This window comes from Notamacropus eugenii, chromosome 1, assembly GCF_028372415.1.
Source record: "Notamacropus eugenii isolate mMacEug1 chromosome 1, mMacEug1.pri_v2, whole genome shotgun sequence".
Classification (NCBI taxonomy): Eukaryota; Metazoa; Chordata; class Mammalia; order Diprotodontia; family Macropodidae; genus Notamacropus; species Notamacropus eugenii.
In genome coordinates this window covers 254,725,187-254,750,311 of record NC_092872.1, presented here as the reverse complement: position 1 = coordinate 254,750,311, position 25,125 = coordinate 254,725,187, and the positions used below count along the sequence as shown (strand labels likewise).

The 25,125-nt window shown below is 42.8% G+C and overlaps 1 protein-coding gene across 1 annotated transcript in view; it reads right to left on the bottom strand.

The window, feature by feature from the left end:
• ADAMTS7 (ADAM metallopeptidase with thrombospondin type 1 motif 7) overlaps nt 1-25,125 on the bottom strand; it is a 168,694-nt gene that overhangs the window by 118,348 nt on the left and 25,221 nt on the right. Inside the window, exons 3-7 of the mRNA XM_072628586.1 lie at nt 18,048-18,243; nt 14,538-14,740; nt 3,014-3,097; nt 2,035-2,159; nt 432-581 (exon numbers count right to left, since the gene is read on the bottom strand). Of these exons, the coding sequence (XP_072484687.1) occupies nt 432-581; nt 2,035-2,159; nt 3,014-3,097; nt 14,538-14,740; nt 18,048-18,243 (758 nt within the window). The remainder of the gene's footprint in view (nt 1-431; nt 582-2,034; nt 2,160-3,013; nt 3,098-14,537; nt 14,741-18,047; nt 18,244-25,125) is intronic.

The window sequence follows — 25,125 nt, the reverse complement described above, 5'->3', positions numbered from 1 at the left end:
TATCCATCCATCCACCCACACATCTATCTATCTACCTTCTGTCTATCCATCTATCGATCCATCTATTCATTCATCTCTTGGACATTTATCAATATTTATATATTTACATATATATTTATAAATATCATTCATCCATCTGTATATCTATTATCCATCCATCCTTCTATTCAGCTATCATCTCTTTATCATCTATCAATCATACACTCATCTGTTCATCGTCTATCACTTATCGTCCATCCATTTATCCACCCATCATCTATTTATCTATCTTCTATCAGAAGAATCACAAAATCTCAGAAATGAAAATGTAGCTCAGAGGTCATCTAATCCAGCCCTGAGCTGATCAGGAATCTCTTGCTGGAAAAGGGGAAGTATAATTCTTAGGAACATTTCCATTTAATCGCAAGATGATCATTTTTATAGGTAAATACCTGTGTCCAAGTTCATGGGCCACAGTGAAGGCCAGAGGGAGCCCAGTGTCTTCATTGATGTTACAGCTCCTGTGGGGCTGGCACATGCCTGATACGTGTGATAAGCCCAATGTCTCACAGGGCCGGTTCATGGCAGCACAGAGATCTCTCCTGGGCACAGAGAAAAACAGACAACTCAATCAATTTCAATTCAATTTGATGAATATTTACTGAGATCCTACAATACACAGGACTCTGGGCGAGGCACGAAGGACCCTTCCATGTACATGGAGAAGGCAGGCCCAGCCTTCAAGGAGCTCATAACTGGCACAGTGAGGGGGGCTTCAAACAAAAAGGCCTAGGTTTGGGTTCCACTGGGATAGTTGGCAGTTATACAACCATGAGCAAATCAGCTGACCTCTCTGGGTCTCAGTTTCTTCAGTTGTTACATGGCAATAATCATAATACTTCCACCATCTAGCTCATAGAGCTGTTGTGCTTTGCAAACCACCAAGTATGACATGTTAGTTATTATAATTACAACAGTCTCAAAGCTAGTTAACTTTCATTCTGTTTCCTGGCTACAGGAAATACCTACCTACCAAGAGAACTTGGTAAGGGGGTGTGGATGGCTCAGAGCATTCTATACTCACTCCTAGAGGAAAAACTTCAAGCATGTGTGCTAAGGACACTGACTCTGCCTCGCCTATGAAATCAGGAGCTCTCTGAGGATCTCCGTTCCAACTTCTGAGCTCATAGTATGAGACTCCAGCATTTACACTGATGTCCCCCAAATACCCCAACTTCCCATTTCCTCAGTCTGCTCACTTTCCGTGACTCAGCCCTAAGTTCTCAGCTACACACAAAAGATGGTTAGCCCCTTGGATCTTACCATTACCTGTAAGTACTTAGCTTCTGTGCTCATTATCTCCAAACTTCCTTATCTTTTCTCATTCTCACTTCTTCACTTTTCCCTCTACGTTGTCTTGCTTGGCAATGCCATTGACCAGGATTCCTAGTCACCCTTGACTCCTCCCTCTCCCTCTTCTTACATTTTCGGTCCGTTGCCAAATTATACTGTTTCTATCTTCACTGCATCTCTTCTATACCTCAGGGTCCCCACCCTGGTACAGAGTCTCACAGTTTGAGGCTGGCCTCAGGTCTCTCCCTACTCCAACTCATCCTCCATTCAGCTTCCAGGGAGTCTCCTAAAGGCTGACTATATGACTCCTCCCACTCAAAGTGTCACGTACTTAAGAAATGCTTGCTAAGTGGCTGAGGGCCATTAATCTGGGAAATTCTGGAGAGAAGCTCTAACAGCAGGGACTCTATAACCTTCTTCAGACTAGGAATTTCCTAGAGACCAATCAGAATAAGATAAGATCTCTCTGAGGGCAGGACACACATCTTCTCCATTAGACTGGAAGCTCCCTGAGAGTTAAATATGTCTCATTCATAGTAAGAGCTTCCTAATAGCAGAAGTTATATCTCTCCTGCTATGCTGGAGCTCTCCAAAGGCCAGGGTCATGATTTCCCCATACATCAGAGGCTCTCTAAGAAAGTCAATAGGACATTAGTGAAAAGTAGGCTCTCCCCTGCCATCTGCCCCACTCCCACTCTATACCTTGTCAGCAGGACTGCGACATCATGATGCAGTGGGTGGGCATCACCCTTCATGTTGATACTTTTTTGCCACTTGCAAAAACTTTTCAGAGTGTTATCTGCATGATGAGTGATCTTGAGGTCCTCCTGGGAAAAGAGATGAGCTGCTTATATGCACCCCCTTTCCCTGGACATAAAGAAAGCTCAAAAAAAGATCCAGATCTAGAGCTTGCTGATACCTCCCTGGTTTTCTCCCTTCCCAGTCTGGTGTTCTTGCTGATACGCTCAGTTGGTTTCAAAACTCTTATAAACCTGGACACCCATGTACATTTCTTCAGGTGACCCCTGAAGCTTCATGGCCATGGCCAACAGAGCTTACACACAGGAAGAGAACTTGCCCCTTCTTTTCCCCTCATCAAGGTATGATTAACTTGGAGCTAGAATAGACCTTTGAGGTTATCTACCCCAATTCTCTTATTTTACAGATGAAGAAACTCATCTAATTAAGTGACTTTGACCCTAGTCACTCAAGAAGTAAGAAGTAAAGCTGGGATTTGAATCCAATCCCTGTGACTCCCAAACTGGTGCTTTTCTCACCACACTACATCCTGGTTTTTGCGCCATATCCTAATGATCTTCCAACATGGCCAGGTCATTTGGGCTGTTGGGTTAAAGTGTTACCCAAAAGAGGTAATGGATGGAAATTTGAACATGGCCCTTCTAGAGTCAATGCCTCAACCCCAAGAAATAGTCCCCAGTAGGAATTTCTGGCAGTTAGGCCAGTAGGAGAGTAATTTGGGAGCAGGCAGGTCTTTCAATGTATCTCACACTCTACCACTCAGGGGCCTCCTTGCTGAGGCCCCATGGTGGTGGTGGTGGGGTGGTTTGCAAGCAGATAGACTGAGTGAATCTTCACTTTTGAGCTCTGGCTTAAGGTAGGCCAGACTCCCAGTACCCTGAGTTCCAAAGAGGGCAGGCACCATAGCCTCTAAATGAATTACCTCCTCATTTCCCAGCAGGATCAGACGCACAATGGAGATGTGGATGGGGTTGCCGATGCTGGGGTCATGGAAGAGTCCAGCCACCTGTCCAAAGAAACAGAAGAAGGAGCATTTCTCACTCAACAAGCAAAGGCAACTCCAAAAGTCACTAACTCAGGCATACTCTTTGATCCATCAATACCACTAGTAGGTCTACATCCCAAACACCTGCAAGAGGAACAGGAAACATGTACCAAAAATCTTTATAGCAACTCTGTTTTTTATAGCAAAGAATTAGAAACTAAGGGGATGCCCATCCGTTGGGGACTGGCTGAACAAATTATGGTTGTTGTGGTCCTTTGTCTTTGAAGAGGACCAAAACGGCATCATCATTGTAAAGTGAAGTTTCATTGTGTCCGACTGTGGCTGATCAGACCAATATGAGCTCAGAATGATCTACTACAGGTTGGGTACAAATAGTCTGTGTTAATATTTGGAGTGGATACTCCAAATTTGTACATCCTATGTTTATTTTGTGCTGTCTCAATTCTGCTTTGCTCATAGAGCACAGCACCTTTTCTTACGTGGGCATGTCATGCTGAGTGGTCCTGTGCCAGTGTCTCCCATGTTGCACAGTCAAATCCAAAGTGCTTGAGAGAGACCTTGAGAGTGTCCTTGTATCGCTTCTTCTGACCACTGTGTGATCACCTGCCCCATGTGAGTTCTCTTTCTGGCAATAGCATATTTTGCATTCAAATAACATGGCCAGCCCATCGGAGTTACACCCTCTGAAGCATAGTTTGAATGATTGGCAGTTCAGCTCGAGCAAGGACTTCAGTGTCTGTCTGGTATCTTATCCTTCCAGGTGATCCTCAGAATCTTCCTAAGACAGCTCAGATGGAAGCAATTCAGTTTCCTGGCATGACCCTGGTAGACTGTCCAGGTTTCATAGGCATACAACAATGAGATCAGTACAACAGCTCAGTAGACCTTCAGTCTTCTCTCCCAAACTTTTCTTTGGAGCCTCCCAAACACTGAGCTAGCTCTGGCAATGTGTACATCAACTTCATTGTCAACGTGTACATCCCTGGAAAGTACACTACCACGGTAAGTGAACTTATCCACAGCATTCAAAACTTTTCCATTTGTTGTAACCAGTGGTTCCACATATAGATGATGTGGTGGTGGCTGATGCAGCACCTGTGTTTTCTTGGTGTTAATTATTAGGCCAAAATTAGCACAGGCAACAGAGAATTGATCCATACTTTGTTGCATCTGAGCTTCAGAGGCTGCATTAAGTGCACAATCATCTGCAAACAGAAAATCATGCACCAACACTCCCTCCACTTCGGTCTTGAATTGTAGCCTTTTCAAATTGAAGAACTTACCATCAGTACGGTAGTTGACCTTGATGCTATGTTCATCCTCATTGAAAGCATTTGACCACATGGCTGAAAACATCATGCTAAAAAGCATGGGAGCAAGCACACAGCCCTGTTTCACTCCGTTGGTGACTGGGAAGGCACGAGAGCATTGTCCACTATCCAAAATTCAGGCAAACATGCAGTCATGAAATTGACGTACAATATTGACGAACTTCTCTAGGCAACCAAATTTTGACATAATTTTCCATAAGCCCTCATGACTAACAGTGTCAAAGGCCTTGGTCAGATCTACAAACATTTGCATTTAAGATTCACAGGTATATGAATATAATGGAACATTATCATGCAAAAGAAATGATGAAGGGGACAGTTTCAGAGAAAACAAGGAAGATACTTACACAGAGTGAAGTAAGCACAATCAAGAGAATGATTATTATAGTAAAAACAATGTTGTAAAGAAAAACAACTTAGAAAGACTGAAGAAGACAGATCAGCACAATGACTAGCCATGATTTCCAGAGGACCAGATGAAGAACTGCGACAGACAGTTGATGGACTCAAGATGCAGAATAAGGGGCATTCTTTCACATACAGATAATGTGCAAATTCATTTTGTGTGACTCAGCATATTTGCTATCAGGCTTTCTTTTTCTTTTTTTCTTTTTTTTTGTTAATGGAGGGGGGAGGAGATGAGAGGAATAGGGCAATCAGGGATAGTCTTCCCCAAAAAAGCAAAAGAAAAAAATTCATTGAATTAAAAAAAATAACTAGCCATTTTAGAGTGCTTTAAGGTTTACAAAGTGCTTCATAAATATTAACTCCTTTTATCCCCACAAAAGCACTAGTTGGGGAGGGGTAGATGTTTCTATCACTCCGATTTTACAGATGAAGAAACTGAGGCAAAGGTTAAAGGAATCAGAGACAAGCAAGACACTGATAGTTTTATGTTGAATTTATTATATACTTTAAAATAAAAGCAAGTTATGTGCAATTAGGCTCAAGTTCATATATAATCCTCTTTTTTATTCATATATATTATATATTTAAATTTATATATAATATATTGGAAGTGATGATTTTTATTTGGAACTTGTTAAGTTCAGAAATCTTGTGTAAAGGATAACTGTCTATGGTGTTTCTTACAAGGAGCCCAGCTCAAATGCCACAAATCCTGGGAAACCTTCTCTAAGTACCTTGGCTGAAAAAGATGTCTCACTCCCTAGATCCTAGCAATACTTTCTATGCCACCAATGCCATCTGTTGGGAGCCACCTATCTTATGTCGGTTACAAAGCTTCGTCATAGATGACAGATTGCATTCCTGCGATCACTGGATTAGAAATTTAGAGCTGAAAGGAACTTAGAAGTCATGTACTCCAATCTCCTCATTTTGTTTAGTGTTTTCAGTTGTGTCTGACTTTTTGTGACCGCATTTAAGGTTTTCTTGGCAAAGATACTGGAGTTCCTTCTCTAGCTCATTTTAGAGATGAGGAAACTGAGACAAACAGGGTTAAGTGACTTGACCAGGTGCCCGAGGCCACCTGGCCAGTAAATATCTGAAGTCCCATTTGAACTCACAAAGATGAGTCTTCCTGATTCCTCACCCACCTCTCTGCTGCCCCATTTTACAGATGGGGAAACTGGCAACTTTTCTAAGGTCATACAGGTAGTAATCGACAGAGGCGATCCAAAGCCAGGGCATGGATATGGGTGGGGGTAAATGCTGAGAAGGGAAGGGTCCACGTTGAAGAAACCTGACTATTTTGAAATATTGGTGCAAATTATACTATCTTTCTTCCTAGCAGCCATTTGGATCAGCTAAAATCCCTAAGACTTTTTCCCCATGAATTGCAGCCAAGCCTGGTCTCTCCCAGATCATATTTATGCAATGTATTTTTTAAAAGTGTAAATGTACCATTTGACATTTACTCCTGTGAAATTTCATCTCGCTAATTTCGGTTCATCCATTCAGCCTGTCAAGATCTTAGTGACTCTAGAGCCTATCGCTTCATGAATCAGGATCCCTCTCAGCACTGTGAATATAGCTCAGCTGAACCTTGGAAAGGTCTCTGATGTATTCTGGGAGAGAGAATGAGGAGTAAACTAACCTCTTTTGTCTGTTAGGGTTTTTTGGAGCTAAGGCATCTTTACATTAGAGCGAACTGTTCTCAGAATGTTTCTTGTCTACAAAATATGAGGGAGTGGAAAGTGCGTGGACTTGGGAGTTTGGCCTTGTTTGTAATTTATAATGGATATTGACAAACTTAGAAAGTGCTTTCTGCACATTATTTCACTTGAGCCTTGAAACAACTCTGTGAGGTAGACACTAAAGACATTATGATCCTTTTTTTTACAGATGAGGAAACTGAGGCTCAGATTACTTGCTCATGGTCACACAGTCAATTAGTCTGATCTGGAAAGAGTACTGGAGAGAGCCAGCCCTGGGACTGGAAGGAAGTCAGAGGGTAGAATTCCATGACTTCCAAAGTCTCTTCTAGCTCTTGAGATTATGAACCCTCTTTGGACCTCAGTTTCTCCCTCTGTAAATGAGGGACTTGGACCTGGAGGATTTCTTTCAAAATCCCTTCTATCTCTGTGCTGACAGTCTGTTCTCCACATGAATGCCCAAATTACTTCCCAATGCACACGTCCAACCAGTTTACCTTACCCACTCAAAATTTTTCTGTGGCTCCCTATTACCAGTGGGATACAAATGAACCTTCTCAGCCCCCTTCCCATATAATCTGGCTCCAGCCTTCCGCACTAGCTGTATTTCATATCATTTTCTTTCACACCTACTGCTGAAGTACCAGCTCCTCTCCGATCCCCTCCTCTGTCCATGCAAACGTAGGCTGCGCCCCCAAGACTAGAATGCTCTCTCTTCTCATTTGGAGGGGTCCAAATCCTTTTCCCCAAGGTCCAGCCTAGCTGCTAACACCCAGAATTATGGAACTGTAGGATTCACTGGGAAGCCCTCCCTGATCTGCCTTACCCAAAAAAAAGGGGACTCTTCTATCTTCAATTTTCTTGGAGAACTTGGTCTGAGTGTCTTCTCTGTCCCCACACACACTACCATGCCCACTGCTCATCTGGACATGCCCTGTGCCAGTTCCCTCAATAGAAGGAAAAGTTTTGGGCAGAGTCAGAGTAGCTTCCTTCAAGATTTGGCTCAAATATCACATTCTGTAGCAGCGCTTCCTGGGGTCCTTTGCTTCCCATGTCTTAGCCTCAGAGATGACTTGCCATCTACCCGGCAGGTATCTTGTATGTGACTCATTATTTACAGGTCATCTCTCCTGTCAGAATGAACCCTCTGTAAAGGCAGGGACTGTTTTTTTGTCTTTCTTTGTATCCCCATTGCTTAACACAGTTTAGTAGGTTCTTAATAAATGCTCATTGACTGACTGATGGATAATGATTGGGAAAAGGACTGGAATTATGATTTTCCTAGTAATAGGAACTAAGAAAGTAAAGAAATTCTCTGTATTCATACAGGTTGGTATTTTCTCCTCAAATTTTAGTCTCAGAGAGTAGCCTAAAGCAGAGACATTAAAAATATAGCCCATCAGTCTCATTTAGCCTAAAGCAGATTAAGTGTAGTTCCTGTTTTATTTTACTGTTATTAAGGGATTAATAAAAAAAAGATACACATAAACATATGTCATTTCCTCAGTTATTATGTGGCCTGTAGGGATCGTTATGTATGATCTAGCGGCCCCTGTTTCTATTTGAATTTGACACCTCTGGTGTACAGCATTATGAGGCTAAATGATGTATCTAGGATCACTTAGCCCCTACATATGGCAGGCAGGGAATGATCCAGGTCTTCCTAGCTTTGAGACCATCTGTCTATCTACTACATCATGTGCTTAATAAATATTTATTAAATTAAGTGGCATCAATTGAAATTGGCTGGCTCAAGAGGTGCCCAACACCTCCCCTGTTGTGGGAAGCCAAACTCCCAAGATAGAGAAGAGTTCTCTGGGAAGCCAGAGTAGTCAAGTGGGGTCAGAGGACAAGAGGTCATCAGGGGGTGCAGTCCATTCTCTCTCCCCTGTTCAGAGGGCAGGGCTTGCAGGGTATAGAGATCGCAGAAGCAAATTTGCTGGTGACATTTAAAAATGTGAAGGCAGGTCTGGGGAGTCTAAATGCCAATTAGATTCCAATTAGTTTTTCCATTAGCATCAAAGAGGAGATTAAGCAGAAAGGCAAGCCCACTGGACTCATACAATAGCTTTATAATGAGTGGTTGATTTGGTTAGGGCTGATTATGCCATGATGATGTCTACAGAGGCATCCTTGAGAGAAGCTGGTAGAGCTGGTCCTAGCCCAGAGGCATATGCTTTTGTTCCCTCATCTACAGCTAGCAGTTAAAGCAGCATAGCCTCCAAACAGGAGAATCAACGACAACCAGGGAGCTCAGTGGTTAGCCCAGAAAGCTCCCCCAAGCAGGAACTTCATCTGTAGCTGGAGAATTCAGTGGTTAGATCCCCACATCTCTCAATCAGGTGCCATATAGTAGGGTTCCAGGGCTGGAAGAACCCTTTGGTACTTTTTTTTTTAATAAGAGCCCTCCCTTGGCTTAGACTTTACTTGGGTCACTTCCATGCTGCTGGCAAATATCTTTTTCCCTTTGTGACCCCTCGATGGGTGATCATCTGCAAGAGGGCATCATTCTCCTTGGCCACAGAGAGTAAAACCAGCACTAATGGGAACGAGCTGTGCACAGGCAGATTTGGGGTCTAACCATGAGAGAGAATGGGTGACTTTATGAGGTTCTCCCTCCCTGATGGAACAGTAACAGACTGGATTGGTGCTGAGGTCCCTTTCAAATTTCTGACATTCCCTGAATCAATGGGAATGAGTGAAGTGTGGACTCGCAATATTAGAGCTGGATGAGGTTTTAAAGGTCAAGAAAATGCACTTCAAGACGGGCAGAGCAAGGTGAACTGTTTAAATTGGCAGTGTAAATATCTACATCTCAGAAATCAGCAAATGTGGAAAATCAGGGCTTGATTTTTTTCTTGCTGACTCTGTACAGTGTGAATAATTAAGATTAAAATTAAAAGTGTGCAGTGGTATACTTTTTTGAGAGCTGGTTGTTAAACATTTTACAAGCACACCCTTGATTTCAGACCAAACCAGGAAAAGTAATGGCTATTTCTTTGAATTATCATTAGATTTGGAGTAGGGCAGAAATATGCTCTGCTACTAACTATGACCCAGGACTTATTCCTGCTGAATCTCAGTTTCCCTGTCTATAAAATGAGGGCATCGGACTAAATCTAACCATCTTTCAAAGGTCCTTCCCAGCCACTAACCTAGGAGCATTATGACTTTCACGAGGTTTTACCAAACCATATGATCTATGAAGTCACTCACTTAGCATTTATTGAGCACCTACTACATACAGATTTCTGTAAGTCTGAGGGCTGTTACTGCCAGGCTACTGAATCTGGGTTTTATCTATTCGAGAATAAGGGGTTGCTTTGAACAGGTGGATGGGATCAGATTAATTGATATAGAATAGATTGGAAACATGGGGGAGGGATGAGTGAGGAAACCAGACCATAATTTGATATTTTCAAGGTGTAGGAAATAGTTTCTAGAGTAGAAAGATCACAGCACTTGAAGTCAGTGGAGCTGGGTTCAAAATCTTTCTTTGCTACTAACCAGCTAGATGATTCGGGGCAAGCTACTTAACTAACTCAGCTTCCTTCTCTGAGGAGACTGGCTTACATGAGACCTAAAAGCTCTCAACCTTGTGATCCTATAATGTGTGGAGAGGGAGGATAAGTCAGGTGAGCTGCCCCCTCTATTTAAAATATAAATAAACAGAGCTCTTGGGCTTTGGAGGAAGCTAGACCAGACTTTGAAGATTTGGGCTGAATTTTGTCTCCCTAGATACAGTGTGAAATCTTGGGGGACAGGAGATGTCTTCCCCTTTTCCTGTTACTCCGCCCAGCCTCAGCACATACAAATCCTCCAAACCCTTCATTTTTATAGATAAGGAAAATGAGGCCCAGGGAGGTTAGGCAACTCATCCTAGGTCACACAGCCTCTGAGAAGCTGAGCTAAAATTTAAGCCCAGGCCTTTGGCCCTGGAATTCAGGCCTCTGTCCGCTACTGCTCACCATGGAGCTGGCCTGGATTTAAGTGCAGACATCTGGAGGTGTCTGCACTATGCTTGTAAAAGGAGGTGGGAAGAATTGTTTTACTCCCATACAAGGTGGCGCCAGGGCCCCTGGGTCCATGGTCAGCAGTGGGAAGGGGAAGTCAGGCGGCAGTCAGCTAGAGAAACAAGCCAGGTAATTACCCAGCTTGAGTCCAAATCCTGCAGCGGTGGCTGCTGCCAGTTAATCATGGGCAGTTATATGGAAAAACAGAATGTGTGGTGGGAAGAAATGCTGAAAGAGGAGAAGTATGTAGGGATGGCTTTTTACCATATCTGAGGCAGGAGGAAAGACAGGGCCAAGCCTCATTTCTCTGATGAAAAAGCTGAGACCCAAGGCAGGGGAGGGTTAATTTGGCCACTTTGAGTTAGTAACTGAGCTAGTAAAGAAAAGAATCCAGGACTCCAGCCCCAAAGAGTGGTCTTTAACATCCCAAATATATTTTTTAGTAGATTCCAGATCACCTCTGTGTAGGCAGCTTTTAGGGAGGAAATTCCCTCTACCAACTAGCAACTTACTCTTAAGGGAATGAGATGTGATAGAGATAACCACTGGACCTGGAGTTAGGGAGACCTACATCCAAATCTCGCCTGTGACTCCTATTACCTTTGTGATGCTAAACAAGTCACTCAGTCTCCTTGGGACTCAGTTTCCTCATTTGCAAAATGAGGGGGTTGACAGTACTAAGCTTATATCCCCAAATGGATCAAAGAGAAAGGAAAGGAACCCAGAGACAGAAAAATACTTCTAGTACCTTTCTTTGCTGTAAGAAAGAACTGGAAACAAAAGGGGGGATGCCCATCTATTGGGGAATGGCTGAACAAATGATGGGAGATGTATATCATGGAATATTATTGTGCTGTAAGAAATAGTGAAAGGGATGAATTCAGAGGAACCTGGGATGACTTGAAGGAATGATGGAGTCAAGTGAGCAGAACCAGGAGAGACAACAACTTTGGAAAGACAAATGACTTTGGAAGAATTAAGAACTCTGACCACGTCAATGATCAATGCTTCCGGAGGACTAATGATGAACTATGCCACTCGGTCCTGACACCCACTGTGGGGCATGGCCAAGGGGAGAATTCATTTTACTTGGCTATCCATGTTTGTTAGGAGGATGCTGTTTTTCTTTGCCAACTGCAGGGTAGGGGAAGTGGAAAGAAGAGAAAATACATGCTTGGTGTAAATTAAATTAAAATGAGGATATTGGACTTCATGATCCCTGAATTCCTTTCCCTATCTACATCTCTGATCCTGACCCTGATTTGTAGTCCTTATAAAGTTGCTTGGTTCTCTTAGAGGTTTAGGTGTCTTGTCCAAGGTCACATGGTCAATATTTGGCAGAGGCCAGTTCTATCCACCTCCAAGGCCAGCTTTATCCATAGGCCATGCCACTACAACTCAGATATGTTGGAGAGGCCTTTTCCTGTCCTTAGCTACCATCTATCCTTATCCCAAGTCATACCACATACAAACCCAGGGTCCCTGTCTTCTGCCACCTTTATAGGCTTCCTCTAACAAGCTTGTCCTCATATCTATCATTCACAGTGAGCATAATCCCAATGTCCCCATTCCTGAGGACTTTTGTGCTTGACCAGGAATTAAAGTCTATGCTAAAGGGATGAAATTTTAGGTGGAATTTCTGGCATCAGGAAAAGGATGAGAGAAGACAAGTGGCAGGAGGAACTCCTGGTGGTGAGTCCCCATCACCAGTGTCTTCAAGAAGGCAGCAACCACCTGCAAGTGGCATGGAGATGATTCCCTTTTAGCTAGTTCTGGTTTGATGATGTGGGGATCATGGCCAGTACTAGGGAGCAGTCAAATAGACAGCAATGGGATACAGCACCAACTAATCAAAAAACAAGCACTTGTCAAATGTCCACTGTGTGCCAGGCATTGTGCTAACTTCTCTCCACTATGGTGCCCAGAACTGAACGCAATCCTCCAGATGCCATCTCATCAGGGAAAAGAACCAGGAAAGCGCATCCCTCTTCCCCTTCCCCCTCAGCTCTCTGCCTGGCTTGCTGGACTTCTCTACCATGTCCCAGCAGCCTCTTCACACTGACTGCACCCTCCTCTGCCTGGAATGTCTATTTGAGGAAGTGCCCAGGTCGGCCACACTCACTCCTTCACTCCTCTCCCATACTATTCCCCAGCGGGGACTTTTCCCACCATGCTCCCAGGGAGGTACTTCCTCTTCACCCTCACTCAGATTTTCAACCCCCTTTTATACGTTGTCTTTGATAGAACATAAACATCCTGAGGGCAAGATCTATTTCTCCTTTTGTTTTTATTTATATTGCCAGCACTTAGCACAGTGCCCAGCTTCAAAGCAAATGATACAAAATGTTCATTGACTTCATTAACTAAGAACTATAGATTCTCACATCTCCCTATGTAGCCCAAGATGAGCAGGTTTGTTCTCCATGTCACAGCACTGACTCATATTGATCAGAGGATGATGGGAGGAAAATTTCTACTGGGCTTCCCTGAGGAAGGAAATGAGTGAGGAAGCTTGAATTCTTCTGGTCCTTCTGTTTCAGACTCTGGAGACTGGGCCTGGAAGGGCTGATGGAGGTCCTTATGGCTGGACAGGGACCAATCCCTAATAGGTTAGTCAATCTGTCAGTAAACATTTAGTAAGTGTCTACTATGTGCAGGACACAGAAAAGGTTGTATGGGTTTACTGAATTATTGTTTCTCTTTTCATACGTGTAGGAGGAGATACTGTGGTGGTGGTACAGTAGTCTAGGTCAGTGGTGTCAAACTCAAATAGAAACAGGGGGCCACTAAATAAGGATCCCTATGAGTCATATAGTGACTGAGAAAACCACATCTTAACATTATCTATGTTCTATTGTATTTTCATGTATTTTGTCATTTTCCAGTTTAATCTGCTTCTGGCCACACTTTGCGGTGTTAAAGGCCATGTGTTCGACAATTCTGGTTTAGACTATCTCATTAACTTACTATATGACCTTGAGCAAGTTGCCTCATTGATCAGGGACTCTGTTTCCTCGAGCTCTAAAATGCTATCACTACTCCATCTTGCCTCCCCTTGGATTCCTTGAGGGTGGGAATCATGTCTTATACATACACTATGGATCTCTCATCGCACTTATGACAGGGCCTTGCACAGGTGATCAATAAGTGAGGGAAGAAATAAGAATCAGTGTCTACCAAAAGTTAATCTTTCTCAGCTTTCCAATGCCTACCAGGTAAAGTCTCTAAAACACTGATTCTGGCATTCAAGACCCTAAGCAATCTACCTCATAGTACCATTTTACAGCTGAAGAAAATGAAACTCATAGACGTTAAGGTATTTGCTCATGTTGATGCAGGACTTGATGCCACCTTCAGCTTTCTTTTTCTTGCACCATCTTCATCCCAGTCGGTCAATTTTGTTTCATATTACTGCCCTTTCCAGTGTCTAGTACACAGAAGGTATTTAATAAATGCTTGCTGATTAATTGACAGACATCCTAAGTCTTAGTCAAGTCAGCCTGCTCTCCAACCTCCCTTCTCATGTTGTCTTCCTCTCCTGTATTGGTGCCTCCCATGTTGGGGATTGGTTTTGTCCCACTCCCACATCTACCTGGTCAAGTCATTTCCTTCTTCCAACACCTAGCTCATGTTTCTCCTCTTCCATGAAGGGAAAGTGATGAGTGCTGCCCACCATTATTTTCTTGTAGTTCTTCCCCTAGTCTGCTCCTTTGTCCTTCTCTCCCTATCCTATCAGAATCATCTGTATGCAACTCTACCTAGCAGAACTACCTCCTTAAAAAGCAGGTCTATGTCCTTTGCTCTTTGTACCCCAACATCAAACCCAGAGTCTTGTATCCAGTCAGTGCTCAATAAGCGTTTTTTTAAAAAAACTGAATGAATGCAACACAAAGAGTCACTAACGGGGACAGTCCAGAAAGTCCCAAAGCTCAAGACAGCACAATCCAACCAGGAAGCTAGATGCAGAACCCAAAGCCCTTACCATGTTCATAACTGTCAACACGTAGTTCTCTACATGGTCCCAGCCATGGTACTCCACCATCTTGGTATCTGCCACCACCAGGGTCTCCACCCACTTCTCCTTGCTGATGGAGCGTTGTTGCAGCCTCCGTTTGCGTTGCTGTTGCTGCTTCTGTTCCCACCTCTCCCTCCTCTTCTCTGACTTCCCCTGATTCTCAGGAGATTCTGTAGAGTGGGCAGGGAGAAAGAGATAAAGAGACTGAGAGAGAGACAGAGAGATCTGGTATATCTTCTGGGAAGGAGAGAAGGGAGCCTTTCATGGGAAGTCATTGGCTCCTAAGAATCTCAGTTGAGGACCTTCTGGGGATGACCTCCTCCATACTTGGTTAGACCAGTTGTAGACAGCAGACAGTATGTCCCTGGACTCATCTCTACCAAAAGAACTTTCCAGTGTGATAGAACCTTCTAGAACTCATGTTCCAAAGCTTTGAAAACCCAAGCATCCTTCTGTTTTAAAATACCCTCTTTTCTGGTCTCCTGGTTTAGTAGGATCCCATTCTAGCAAGACTCCTCAGATAAAGATGAATATGAAAAGGATCTCTGAAGTATGGGGAACTCTTAGTGTGGATATTCTCTCCCTCAACCGTCTAGGACTTAGTAAATAGACAATCTTTATATGACTTTGTGGAGAAGTAGTATGGAGTTGTTTGGGTCATTTAAGAGTTAAATGATGTTCCCAAAGATATACAACCAGGGAATATTTTTGTTGTTTGGTAGTTTTTAGTAGTGTTTAACTCTTCATGACCCCATTTGGGGTTTTCTTGGCAAAGATCCTGGAGTGTTTTGACATTTCCTTCTCCAGCTCTCTTGATAGATGAGGAAATTAAGGCAAACAGGGCTAAGTGACTTGTCTAGGTTCATACAACTTGTAAGTGTCTGAGATCAGATTTAAACTCAGGAAGTTGAGTCTTTCTGACTCCAGGCCTGGCCCTCTATCCACTGCACTCAATTTCCTCATCTGTAAAATGGGAGCAAAAATAGATCTCACAGGCATAAATGAGAAAATTCATATAAAGCACTTAGCAAACTTCAGAGCACTGTATAATATCTGAGGCCTCAGGTATTGCGTGAGTACAGGCAAGCCTCTTAACCTCTCTGGGCAAACTGAGCTTTCTAAGGTGGGGGAAGGAGTGTCCAGACAAACTCTCATTCCATCCTTCCTGTAACAACCCTGGAAAAGGAGGTATGGCAAGCATTATCATCCCCATTTTACAGATAAGGAAATAGGCTCAAAGACAGCAACAGCAGCAGCAGGTGTCATTGACATAACGTTTCAAAGTCTTCTTATAATTTCCATGTGTTATCTCATTTGAGCCTGACAGCAATCCTGGGAGGTAAGTGCTGCAGACATCACCATGACTCTTTTACAGATGTGGAAACCGAGGCTTGGAGGAGTTATCCAAGGACGCACAGCTAGATTTGAACTTCCTTCTTCTTGACTCCAAAAACAATACAAGGCAGAGAAAAGAAGAAGCATTCCTATACTATTTACTATGTGCTAGGCTAAGCACTTTGCAAATATTATCTCATTTGATCCTCTCAGTCTTGGGAGGTAGGTACTATTATCCTCATTTTACAGTTGGAGAAACTGAGGCAGATGGAGATTATGTGACTGGCCCAGGGTTACAGTTAGTAAGTGTCCAAGGCTAGATTTGAACTCAGGTCTTCTGACTGTAGACCCAGCACCACCGAGTTGGTTCAAGTGCCCTGCCCAGAGCCACAGAGCAGAGGTGCCCAGACTCACACTCAGGTCTTTCAACTCTCCATGGGTGTTTTTTCCCCATGAGTTTCAGGGCTGCCAGCAGTGGATGCTGACAGAGAACTACCAGGAGCCTTTCAGGTACCTGCCCTCAGCCCAATCCCTCCTTGTCTCCACAGCAACGATTCTCCCAGCCAGGTCAGCAGATGCCCCCTGGTCCAGTGCCCTCTGGCTCACCTCCTCCTTCCGGGAGACTCACTGTGGCCCAAGGGTTCCCCACCCTCTCATATTGAGCTGTGCTGAGCTTAGGAGAGTTCGTCTTCCTTCAGCTATAAACCAGAGAGAATCAAGGAATCTAAATTTGCCAGTGGAGGATTCCATGTCATAAGCCAGATGACTTCATTAAGGAAACCAGACCCATAGCACCCTGAAGCTGGAAGCAACAAAGGATAACTTAGTCCCAACTGCTCCATTTTAGACATAGAGAAACTGAAGCCCCTACAAGGGTTTGCCTAAGATCCACAACTCTCTGTGACAGGACCCAAGTGGAGAAGTTGGGCCTCCTGACTCCAAAACTGACGCCCTTTCTAAAACACAGTGGAGGTCTAGAAAGAGACTTGGAGTCTTGGAGTCAGAGATCTTAGATTCACAGTCCAGCTCTGCCACCAATGATGTGAAACTCCTGGGATTTGGCTTTCTCATCTATAAATGAAGGTGTTGATCTAGGTGATTCAGTGGTCCCTTCTATCTCTAAATCTATGATTGGGGTAAATAGGTGGTACAGTGGATAGAGCTCAGAACTTGGCGTGAGGTAGACCTGAGTTCAAATCCTACCTCATACCCTAGTGGTATGGCTCTGGGCAAATTACTTAACCTTTGTTTGCCTCAGTCTCCTCATCTGTAAAATGGGGATAATAATTAGCACCTACCACCCCAGGGCTGTTGTGAAGATCAAATGAGTTAACAAACCAAAAGGTGATTTGCAAATCTTAAAGCACAATATAAATGCGGGTTACCATTGTTTGACATTGCGAACTGATGTTATTGATACTATAATGATTATTGTTCTCCTGTGATACTCTCCCTGAGCACTGTGATCCGGAATCATAGACATGGAGAACCTCAGAACTGGAAAGAACTTTTATTTTAGCCCTTGCATTTTACAGGTGAACGTCAGCCGCAAGGGTGCACCAAAGGCTGGTGTTCCCAGGACCCCCAGCCCAGGGCTCTTTTGCCCAGATAGCACCATCTCTCAACATTATTCCAGGCCCTAGCAAAGCTCTACCTGCAGCCTGTCATGATGCCTGAGCATCTTGGCGCCTTGATTGTCACAGCCACTCCCAAGCGTAAGACAGGCAGGCTGAGAGAAGGACCATGGAGAGGTGAGAGAGAGGTGAATCATACGGAGCTCCTGACCTGGGCCTGACCTACAGAGGTGGCTGGCTCCCACACAGATTGGAAACTCAGCATCCATCTGGAAGTCATCAACTCCTTAATAAAGAAGGCAGCTTCCCTGTGGTCTCTCAGGCTTCCGCTTTGGCCAAACCAAATAAGTGAGACCGAAGTAAGTGCCAGGCACATTTTGTTTGGAAGGAAAAGAAGGAAACTGCTTCCATCGGTCAGTCAGTCAATAAATGTTTGTTAAGTGCTTACTATGTGCCAGGCACTGTGTTAAGAGCAGAGGCTACAAAGAGAGGCAAAAGATAGCTCCTGCCCTCAAGAAGCCTCTCTTTCCAGTGTTCTTCCCAATGCACTAAAGGAAAAAAAAGGTACCTTTGATGCCACAGGTGCCCAGGACCCTGGGGAGGGGGGTTCCTGCATGTGCCCTGTGACCTGTTCTCCAGTCTTCTTGGTCTTCCGGTGTCTGACGCTTGTAAACCACATGAGGCTGCACCACTCCTGCCTTGGGCTTGATTCCATCCAGTGGTTCAATAAAATAGTCTTCATTGGAGAGCTGGAACACACCTTTCTGGGCGGGGGCAGGATGGGAGAGAGGGAACAAGAAAACATCATTGCTATGTGTCAATCACAGCACCCAAGGGGAATCATTGGTTGGGAGAACACCGCTCCTTATCACCTACAATCAAGACCAAGTCCTTCTGTCCAGCGTTCAAGGCCTTCTCCAATGTGTTTAAGCAACTTCTCCCACCTCACCTCAACCAAGATACATTAGAATTAGCATAAGCTTAAGAATTATTTACTCCTCTACTAAACTACCCTGACCAAAAAGTCGCTTGGTTGTTAACTCAAAAATAAATGTGCGTGCTCATTTGCAAGTCATTTGTATGCCATCAAATGTCAACATGCGTAGAAAACCCTCTCTCTTATCCACTTCTCCCTTCTTTCTTCCTCATGCCCAGCTGTGGCTGGATGTAGAGAGCTGGTCTGGAGAAATGCCAGCTGGGCTCTGTGCACGTGATCCACTTCCCATGGGACACAGACCCTTCTCAGAGTTTCTCCAATGGATTCTGAGTGGGCAGGAGCTCTAGAGGCAAGAGGGCAGACTTGGACTCTTTGTTACTTTAGTTTCCCTCTTTCCCCAATCCAGGCTCTGTGAGACATCAATGGAATTGCCGATCCTTCCTGACCCCATCCTGAAATCTGGTTGGAACTGAGAAGGCCAGATGCTCCGGGTAGATGCCACTCAGTGGCCCCTCCATGCTTGACTTGGTTCTTTCCACTTTGGCGCTTGGTATGTCCCTGCCTTTGTTCTTATCTCTAGCTGGAGTAGGAAGAACAGTGGGCTGGACACAGACCAGCCTTGTCCCTGGACTCTTGTCTTTGGTTCTAATGAATCATTTCAAAGGCATTGCTCCCCTCTCTATAGTGCCTTCATATACCATCAGGAGCAGACAGGGAACAATTGTGTTCATTTTGTCCCAAAGGGTTCCCATGACCCAGAGGGTGGGAGGCATCCCCAGCCTCATCTGTAAGAGACCATCCAATACAGAAATGCCCTCTATAGTGTCAATTAATCTGTAAGCATTCATTAAGTGTTAACTACAAGCCAGGCACTGTTATCACTAATAGGTGGTCCCCCAGCCCTTCTTTGATCACCTCCAGGGGACAGGAGTCTCTATTCTGTGTTCTAAGATCTCTTCCAGTTCTGATATCCTGAGCTCTATGCTCTAAGCTGTCCTTAGACAGACTGAGGTTCTAAGTTCTATGCCCTAAGTTTGCCCCATTTCTGACATTCTCCACTCCACATTCTAAGGGCTTTCCATCTCTAAATGCTCAAGTTATACAGAGCTATACTTTGATCTCATGACCAGAATAACAGAGAAGGATGTAAAAGGTATTGTTATAGATACAACTGACACTGATCTTACAAAACACTGATTATTACCTAGCTCTTTAGTATAGTCCAGGCCTAATTCCTCAAGCAGTTTATAGCATAGTCCAATGAGCAAGGCTTTTCCTACGGATGCATGCTACAAAGAGGAATGCAGAAATTCAAGGAGGGCTCCCCAGAGCCACACAACTCAGCCCCACAGAGGTTTTCCTACGGTTCTCTTGTTCCCCTAAGTTTTCAAAAATCAAACAGTTCAACAGAGAACAATGGGCCAGCCAGACAAGAAGACCAATCCCTCTTTGTTCTTAGCAACTGCCTATGGGCAGCCGTTGAGTAGAAAAGAGGCTGGTGCCTTCTTTGGGTCTCCTAACAATAGCTGCTACCTCCCTGCCCCACAGACAAGATCAACTGCCCTGCTTTCTTGATGTGGTCAACAGCTAATACAGATTAATCATTCACTCAAAATATTAAGTCAGACTTGGTTCATTGCCTTGGTTATAATTCTTCTTTGCAATATGACTAATGTGAAAACATGTTTAATGTGAATGCATATGTAGAGCCTGTAGCAAATTGCATGTTCTCTTGGGGAGGGGAGAAAAGGGAGGGGAGGGAGGGGGAGAAAATTTGGAAATTCAAAAGCTTGTGGAACTGAATGTTGTAAACTAAAAATAAATAAACTTAAAAAATTTTAAGTAGAAACTAGACATAAGTTCATCAAAAAGAGCTTCATCTTTATTCTAGAGATGTTTTTGGGAGGAAGGTTTTATATTACAAAAGAGGGTGAGATGGGTATTTTTAAGAGGCCTTTTCGGTCTCACCTTAGCCACTCATACAAGAAAAAGTCTGAGCCCAGGGGCTGTTCTTATCATCCTTGTGTTGGGTCCTATGTGTTTTATTTCCCCAGCCAGGTTGACAGCTCTCTGGGCATAAAGACCACATCTTCTCATTCTCTACATCTCCAAAGATGCTTCAAATGGGGCCAAGCACCCAGAAAGCATTTGCCAAAAGCCTGAACTAACTTAAGACAATGGGGTGTAGTGAAAGGCAGTGTAGTGGGAGTTGGAGGTGGATCCCAATCAGACAAGTTCTTTGAGCCTCAGTTTCCTCATCTAGAAATGAAATTGGATGAACTGATCTCTAAGACTCCTTCCAGCTTTAACATTCTTTAATTCTAAGACATATATATGCCTTGCAGGAATTGTTGAAGCCATTATGGACTAAAATGTCCATATTCATTCAGTAACTAAAATGTCCATTCTTTGACCCACAGAGCCCACTGCTAGGCACAGACCCCAAGGAGGTCAAAGGCCCCATATATACCAAAATACTTATGACAACACTTTTATGGTAGAATTAATTAAAAACAAAGTAGATGCCCATTCATTGCGGGAAGGCTAAACAAACTGTGGTATATAATTGGGAATATTCTAAGAAATGATGAATAGTATGTATATAGAGAAGCATAGGTAGATTTTTATGAACTGATGCAAAGTACAGTAAGCAGAACCAGGAAAACAATATACAAAGTGAAGAAAACAATGGAAATAATTTTAAAAGCAAAACAATAAAAACCTCAAAAATGAGACAGAAGAAGATGCTACTCTCAGCTCCTTTGCAAAAGTGGGGAATCATGGTTGTGAGATATTGTATATAATGTCAGACTCAAAAAAGTCTGTTGGTTAGTTTTTGGAACTTTTAATGTTTTCTTTATTTAATTCTTTATTATAAGTGATGGCTCTCTGGGAGCGATGTAGTAGAAAATACAAGTGATTTTAAAAAGGTATCAGTAAAATTTATTTGAAAAAAGAAAACTTTTGCAGATATAAGGTTTTATTATTCCATATTTTCCTGCTTTTTGTCCAACTACACACAGACATCATTAAGATCTTATATTGTATAATGTTATATTATGCTGTGTTATATATTATGTCATGTTACATTATATTGACTTAATTTAGAGGGCCATGTTGAGTTTTTTTTTCAGAGAATTTTTCTCTTTGTACTTTGCAAGACATTTATACAACACTTTGTTACTTACAAAGTGTTTTGCCTATGTGATGCAGAGGAAAGAGCTTGGCTCTGGAATAAGGGTTTTTAAGTTCAAATATCACATGTGATACTTACTACTTGTATAACCTTGGGGTCTAACCTCCACAGGCTTCAGTTTCCTCCTCTGTAATGAGATGGGTGTGTGTGACTGGATGACCTTTGAGGTCCCTTCCAACTCCAGATCCATGATCCATCCTATAATCTCATCTGTTGCTATTATCTTCATTATGACTGAATTGTTCATCTTTTGTTTCAAAGAGGATCAATGACATTGATGGCTTGACTCACAAGTGAAAGGTGATGGCTTGACTCACAAGTGAACTGGATTTATGTGAGACAGAATTGCAGCCCAAAGTTGTCAGCTCCATTCTCTCTTCCAGAGTCACTGAAGACCAGTGGCGGGACAAGAGACAGGATGATTGGCAATGCCCTGGAATATAGTGGATAACCTTGACATCTTCAATGTCTAAACTCTAAGTCCTCCACAAAGTCTACCTCAGTTGATTTCATGGCCATTGGAACAAATTATTCTCATCCACCCATTCAGCCAGGGGAAGTCTTCACATGCTTGGGTTAGACATCTTCCTCATTCATTGACATGTTTGAGACCTCTCAGTTACCCTCAACCTGGTTTAGCCCATCAGAACAGATGGTTTATTGGGATATGGTATGCTATAGTTTCTTGGAACTGACAAGGCAATATGACCAAATGTTTCATGAAGAGATGTTTCTGATTGCTTTTGGACACAGAAAGAAACCAACTCGTTTATTCATGTTCGTATTGATGAGAACATCTGAGCCATCTTTTCCTATGGCTTTAAATTCTTTATCAAAAATTAGGTACTTATTAAGAGCCTACCTTGCATCAGGCATTGTGCTGTGTGCTGGGGATACAAAGATGAAACAGTGCCTACCTCAAGAAGCTTACACATTTTTTGTCTTCTGATTTCATTTAGGGTAAGAATGTTAAGATGGAGACTCACTGGATTGGGGAACAGAAGTGATACTTTTAGAGTATCAAATGGCTAAGTTGATGTTTGGGGGTGGTCTAAGAACTCTGTGATTCTTAACATCTTCTTCTCTCTTGTCACTACTCAGTTACCATGGAAGGAGTCCACATGGAACTAAAGACTGTTTTGTATTTTTAGCTAATCCACGATTTCCTATGACTCTAGAATCCATTGTCCAGTGGCTGCCGTCCTGGATACTGACAAGAATGGCAAGGGTCAAGAAGGCCCAGAGGGCAACAATGGAAGAAAGAGTCACCACAAAGGAACCATGAATCCACCAAGGACAAGGAACAAATGGTCTTGGATCAGGTGAACTTATCCTAAGTTCACCTCAAATCATCATCAGGCTCTCAAGTCCCAGATGATGGAAAACCAGGAGTCTAAAGACTGATGGGGCATCCCAGGCACTGTCTGAAAACTCTAGACCGTGTCTCCAGTTCAGCCATGTGCTCTTTCCCCATCATTAGCTTTGCTTCTAGCCAAGAGGCAGGCAATCTACTAAGATGAAGGGAGAAAATTGCTAGAAGCTCCTTCCTGGGATGTCAGCAAATAACTGAGTCCGAATAAGGGACGAACTCTCAGGTAAGGGTCTAGAGACAGAGACAAGGCATTTGGAAGCAGGTCTTCTCAGGTACCAATGGCATTAAAATTGTTTTTCCTGTGGTTTCACTTCTAAAAGTTTAAAAAGCAGATGATAGTCTGAATTCATACCACTCTTTCCTGTAAAGAGACTCAAAGACCTAGCATAAGATCCTGGCTTATCAAGAGGTAGCACACTGTGATGAAAAGAACCTTGGATTTGGAGTCAAAGGGTACAGACTTGGGTCCCAGCCTGGAAATGATCAACTATATGACTTTAGATAGGTCCTCTCACCAATCTCTCTTATTTCCCTCATCTGTACAATGAGGATAATAAAGACTTTTTGAATTTAATTTTGTATAGATGGGAGGGAGATAGGTCAGTAGCTATTGATATTTTTTCAATCTTTTTTTCAATATTTATAAGGTTGGAGATTTTTTTTTTTTACCACAGCTTCCTCCCTTTGGATAAGTTGTGTACTGCTCCCACCATTGTATTCCCTCCATCACAGACTACCCTTCTATATTCTTAGCCAATCAATGCAGCTGCTTTTCCTGTCTTTGTTCTCTCTGGTGACATTTCTACCTCTTCTACAAGCTCACAGTACCTTGAGGTTAGGGTCTGGGTACACTGCTTCCACTAACCTTGATGGATCAGTTCATTGAAATGGGGTTTCCAAATCTGTTCCATTTTCCCCCTTTTTTTTAAAGTCCTCCTTCCACTTTAATGTTTAATGTCCTTGAGATGTCTTTAGTTCAGACTTTAATTCAATAGCTTGCTAAATGGTCTTTAAACTGGTTTTATGCTTCTCTCTGCTTTATGGGATAATCCTAATAGAGATAATACTGGAACTGGAGTCAGGAAGACTTGAATTCAAATCCTGCTTCAAATACTTACTAGCTGTGGACCCTGGGCAAGTCACTTAACCCCTTTATGCCTCAGTTTCCCCATCTGTAAAAATGGAATAATAATAGCACCTACTTTCCAGGATAGTTGAGAGAATCAAAAGAGATAGCATTGGTCAAGTGCTTTGCAAATGATAAAGTTCTAGCTATTATTAATTGTCCATCATCTTTCGTTGTAAGATTTTATTGTAGTTGTGTGTGTTTATAGCTGTGTAGGCTGAATTACTATCAGAAAACTGCAAATCTCTTTTAGTGACTTCAAGCTCCCTGTGAAAACAAAGATCCATCTTGTCAATGTGAACATTTTGCCAATGTTATGATATATTGGTGAGGCAGAGAACCACTGCCTTGGAAGATATAAAGATGAGAAGTAAACAAAATGCAATAGAGAGACCTGTGATGAGCATGAGCTGGCCACGGCATAACTAACAAGGAATTCCAAAAGAGAAAGGAAATAAAAGCCATCATCAAGGCACTATATGTATGAAATGTCTACTGATTATCAAGGTACTTTCTGAAAAAGGTACTGAGGAATTCTCCTTGTAGTGGTGATTATTTTATGTTGGTTAAACATCTGGATAAAATTTTTATAGCCAGGGCTGATGTCATTTTTGAGGATCACTTATATGCAAATCAAGGGCATCTTTGATGAGGGTATTAGTAGAGGACAAAAGATGCCCATGATTAATACTCAATAGTAGGCCATGTCTTTACCATTTCACAATTAACTGAAAGATGTATACAGTATAAGATGCCTTTGTGATTACTGCTTATTATGAAAAGAATCTGATTCAACAAGAAAGCTACTTTACAGATTCTTTTACAACAAAGAGTCTCTCAATCATATATCAAAAATCATTCAAGATTCCTTGGAAGACATGGCAACTGAAACGATTTTGTTCAATGACCCTCTGATCATAAACATTAGGTGAGATGTAAAAGAGAAAGAGATGTGCTTGCCAAAGGTATTCACCTCTGTGATGAAGGCAATCCAGCACAGTGGTAAGGTTCCCTA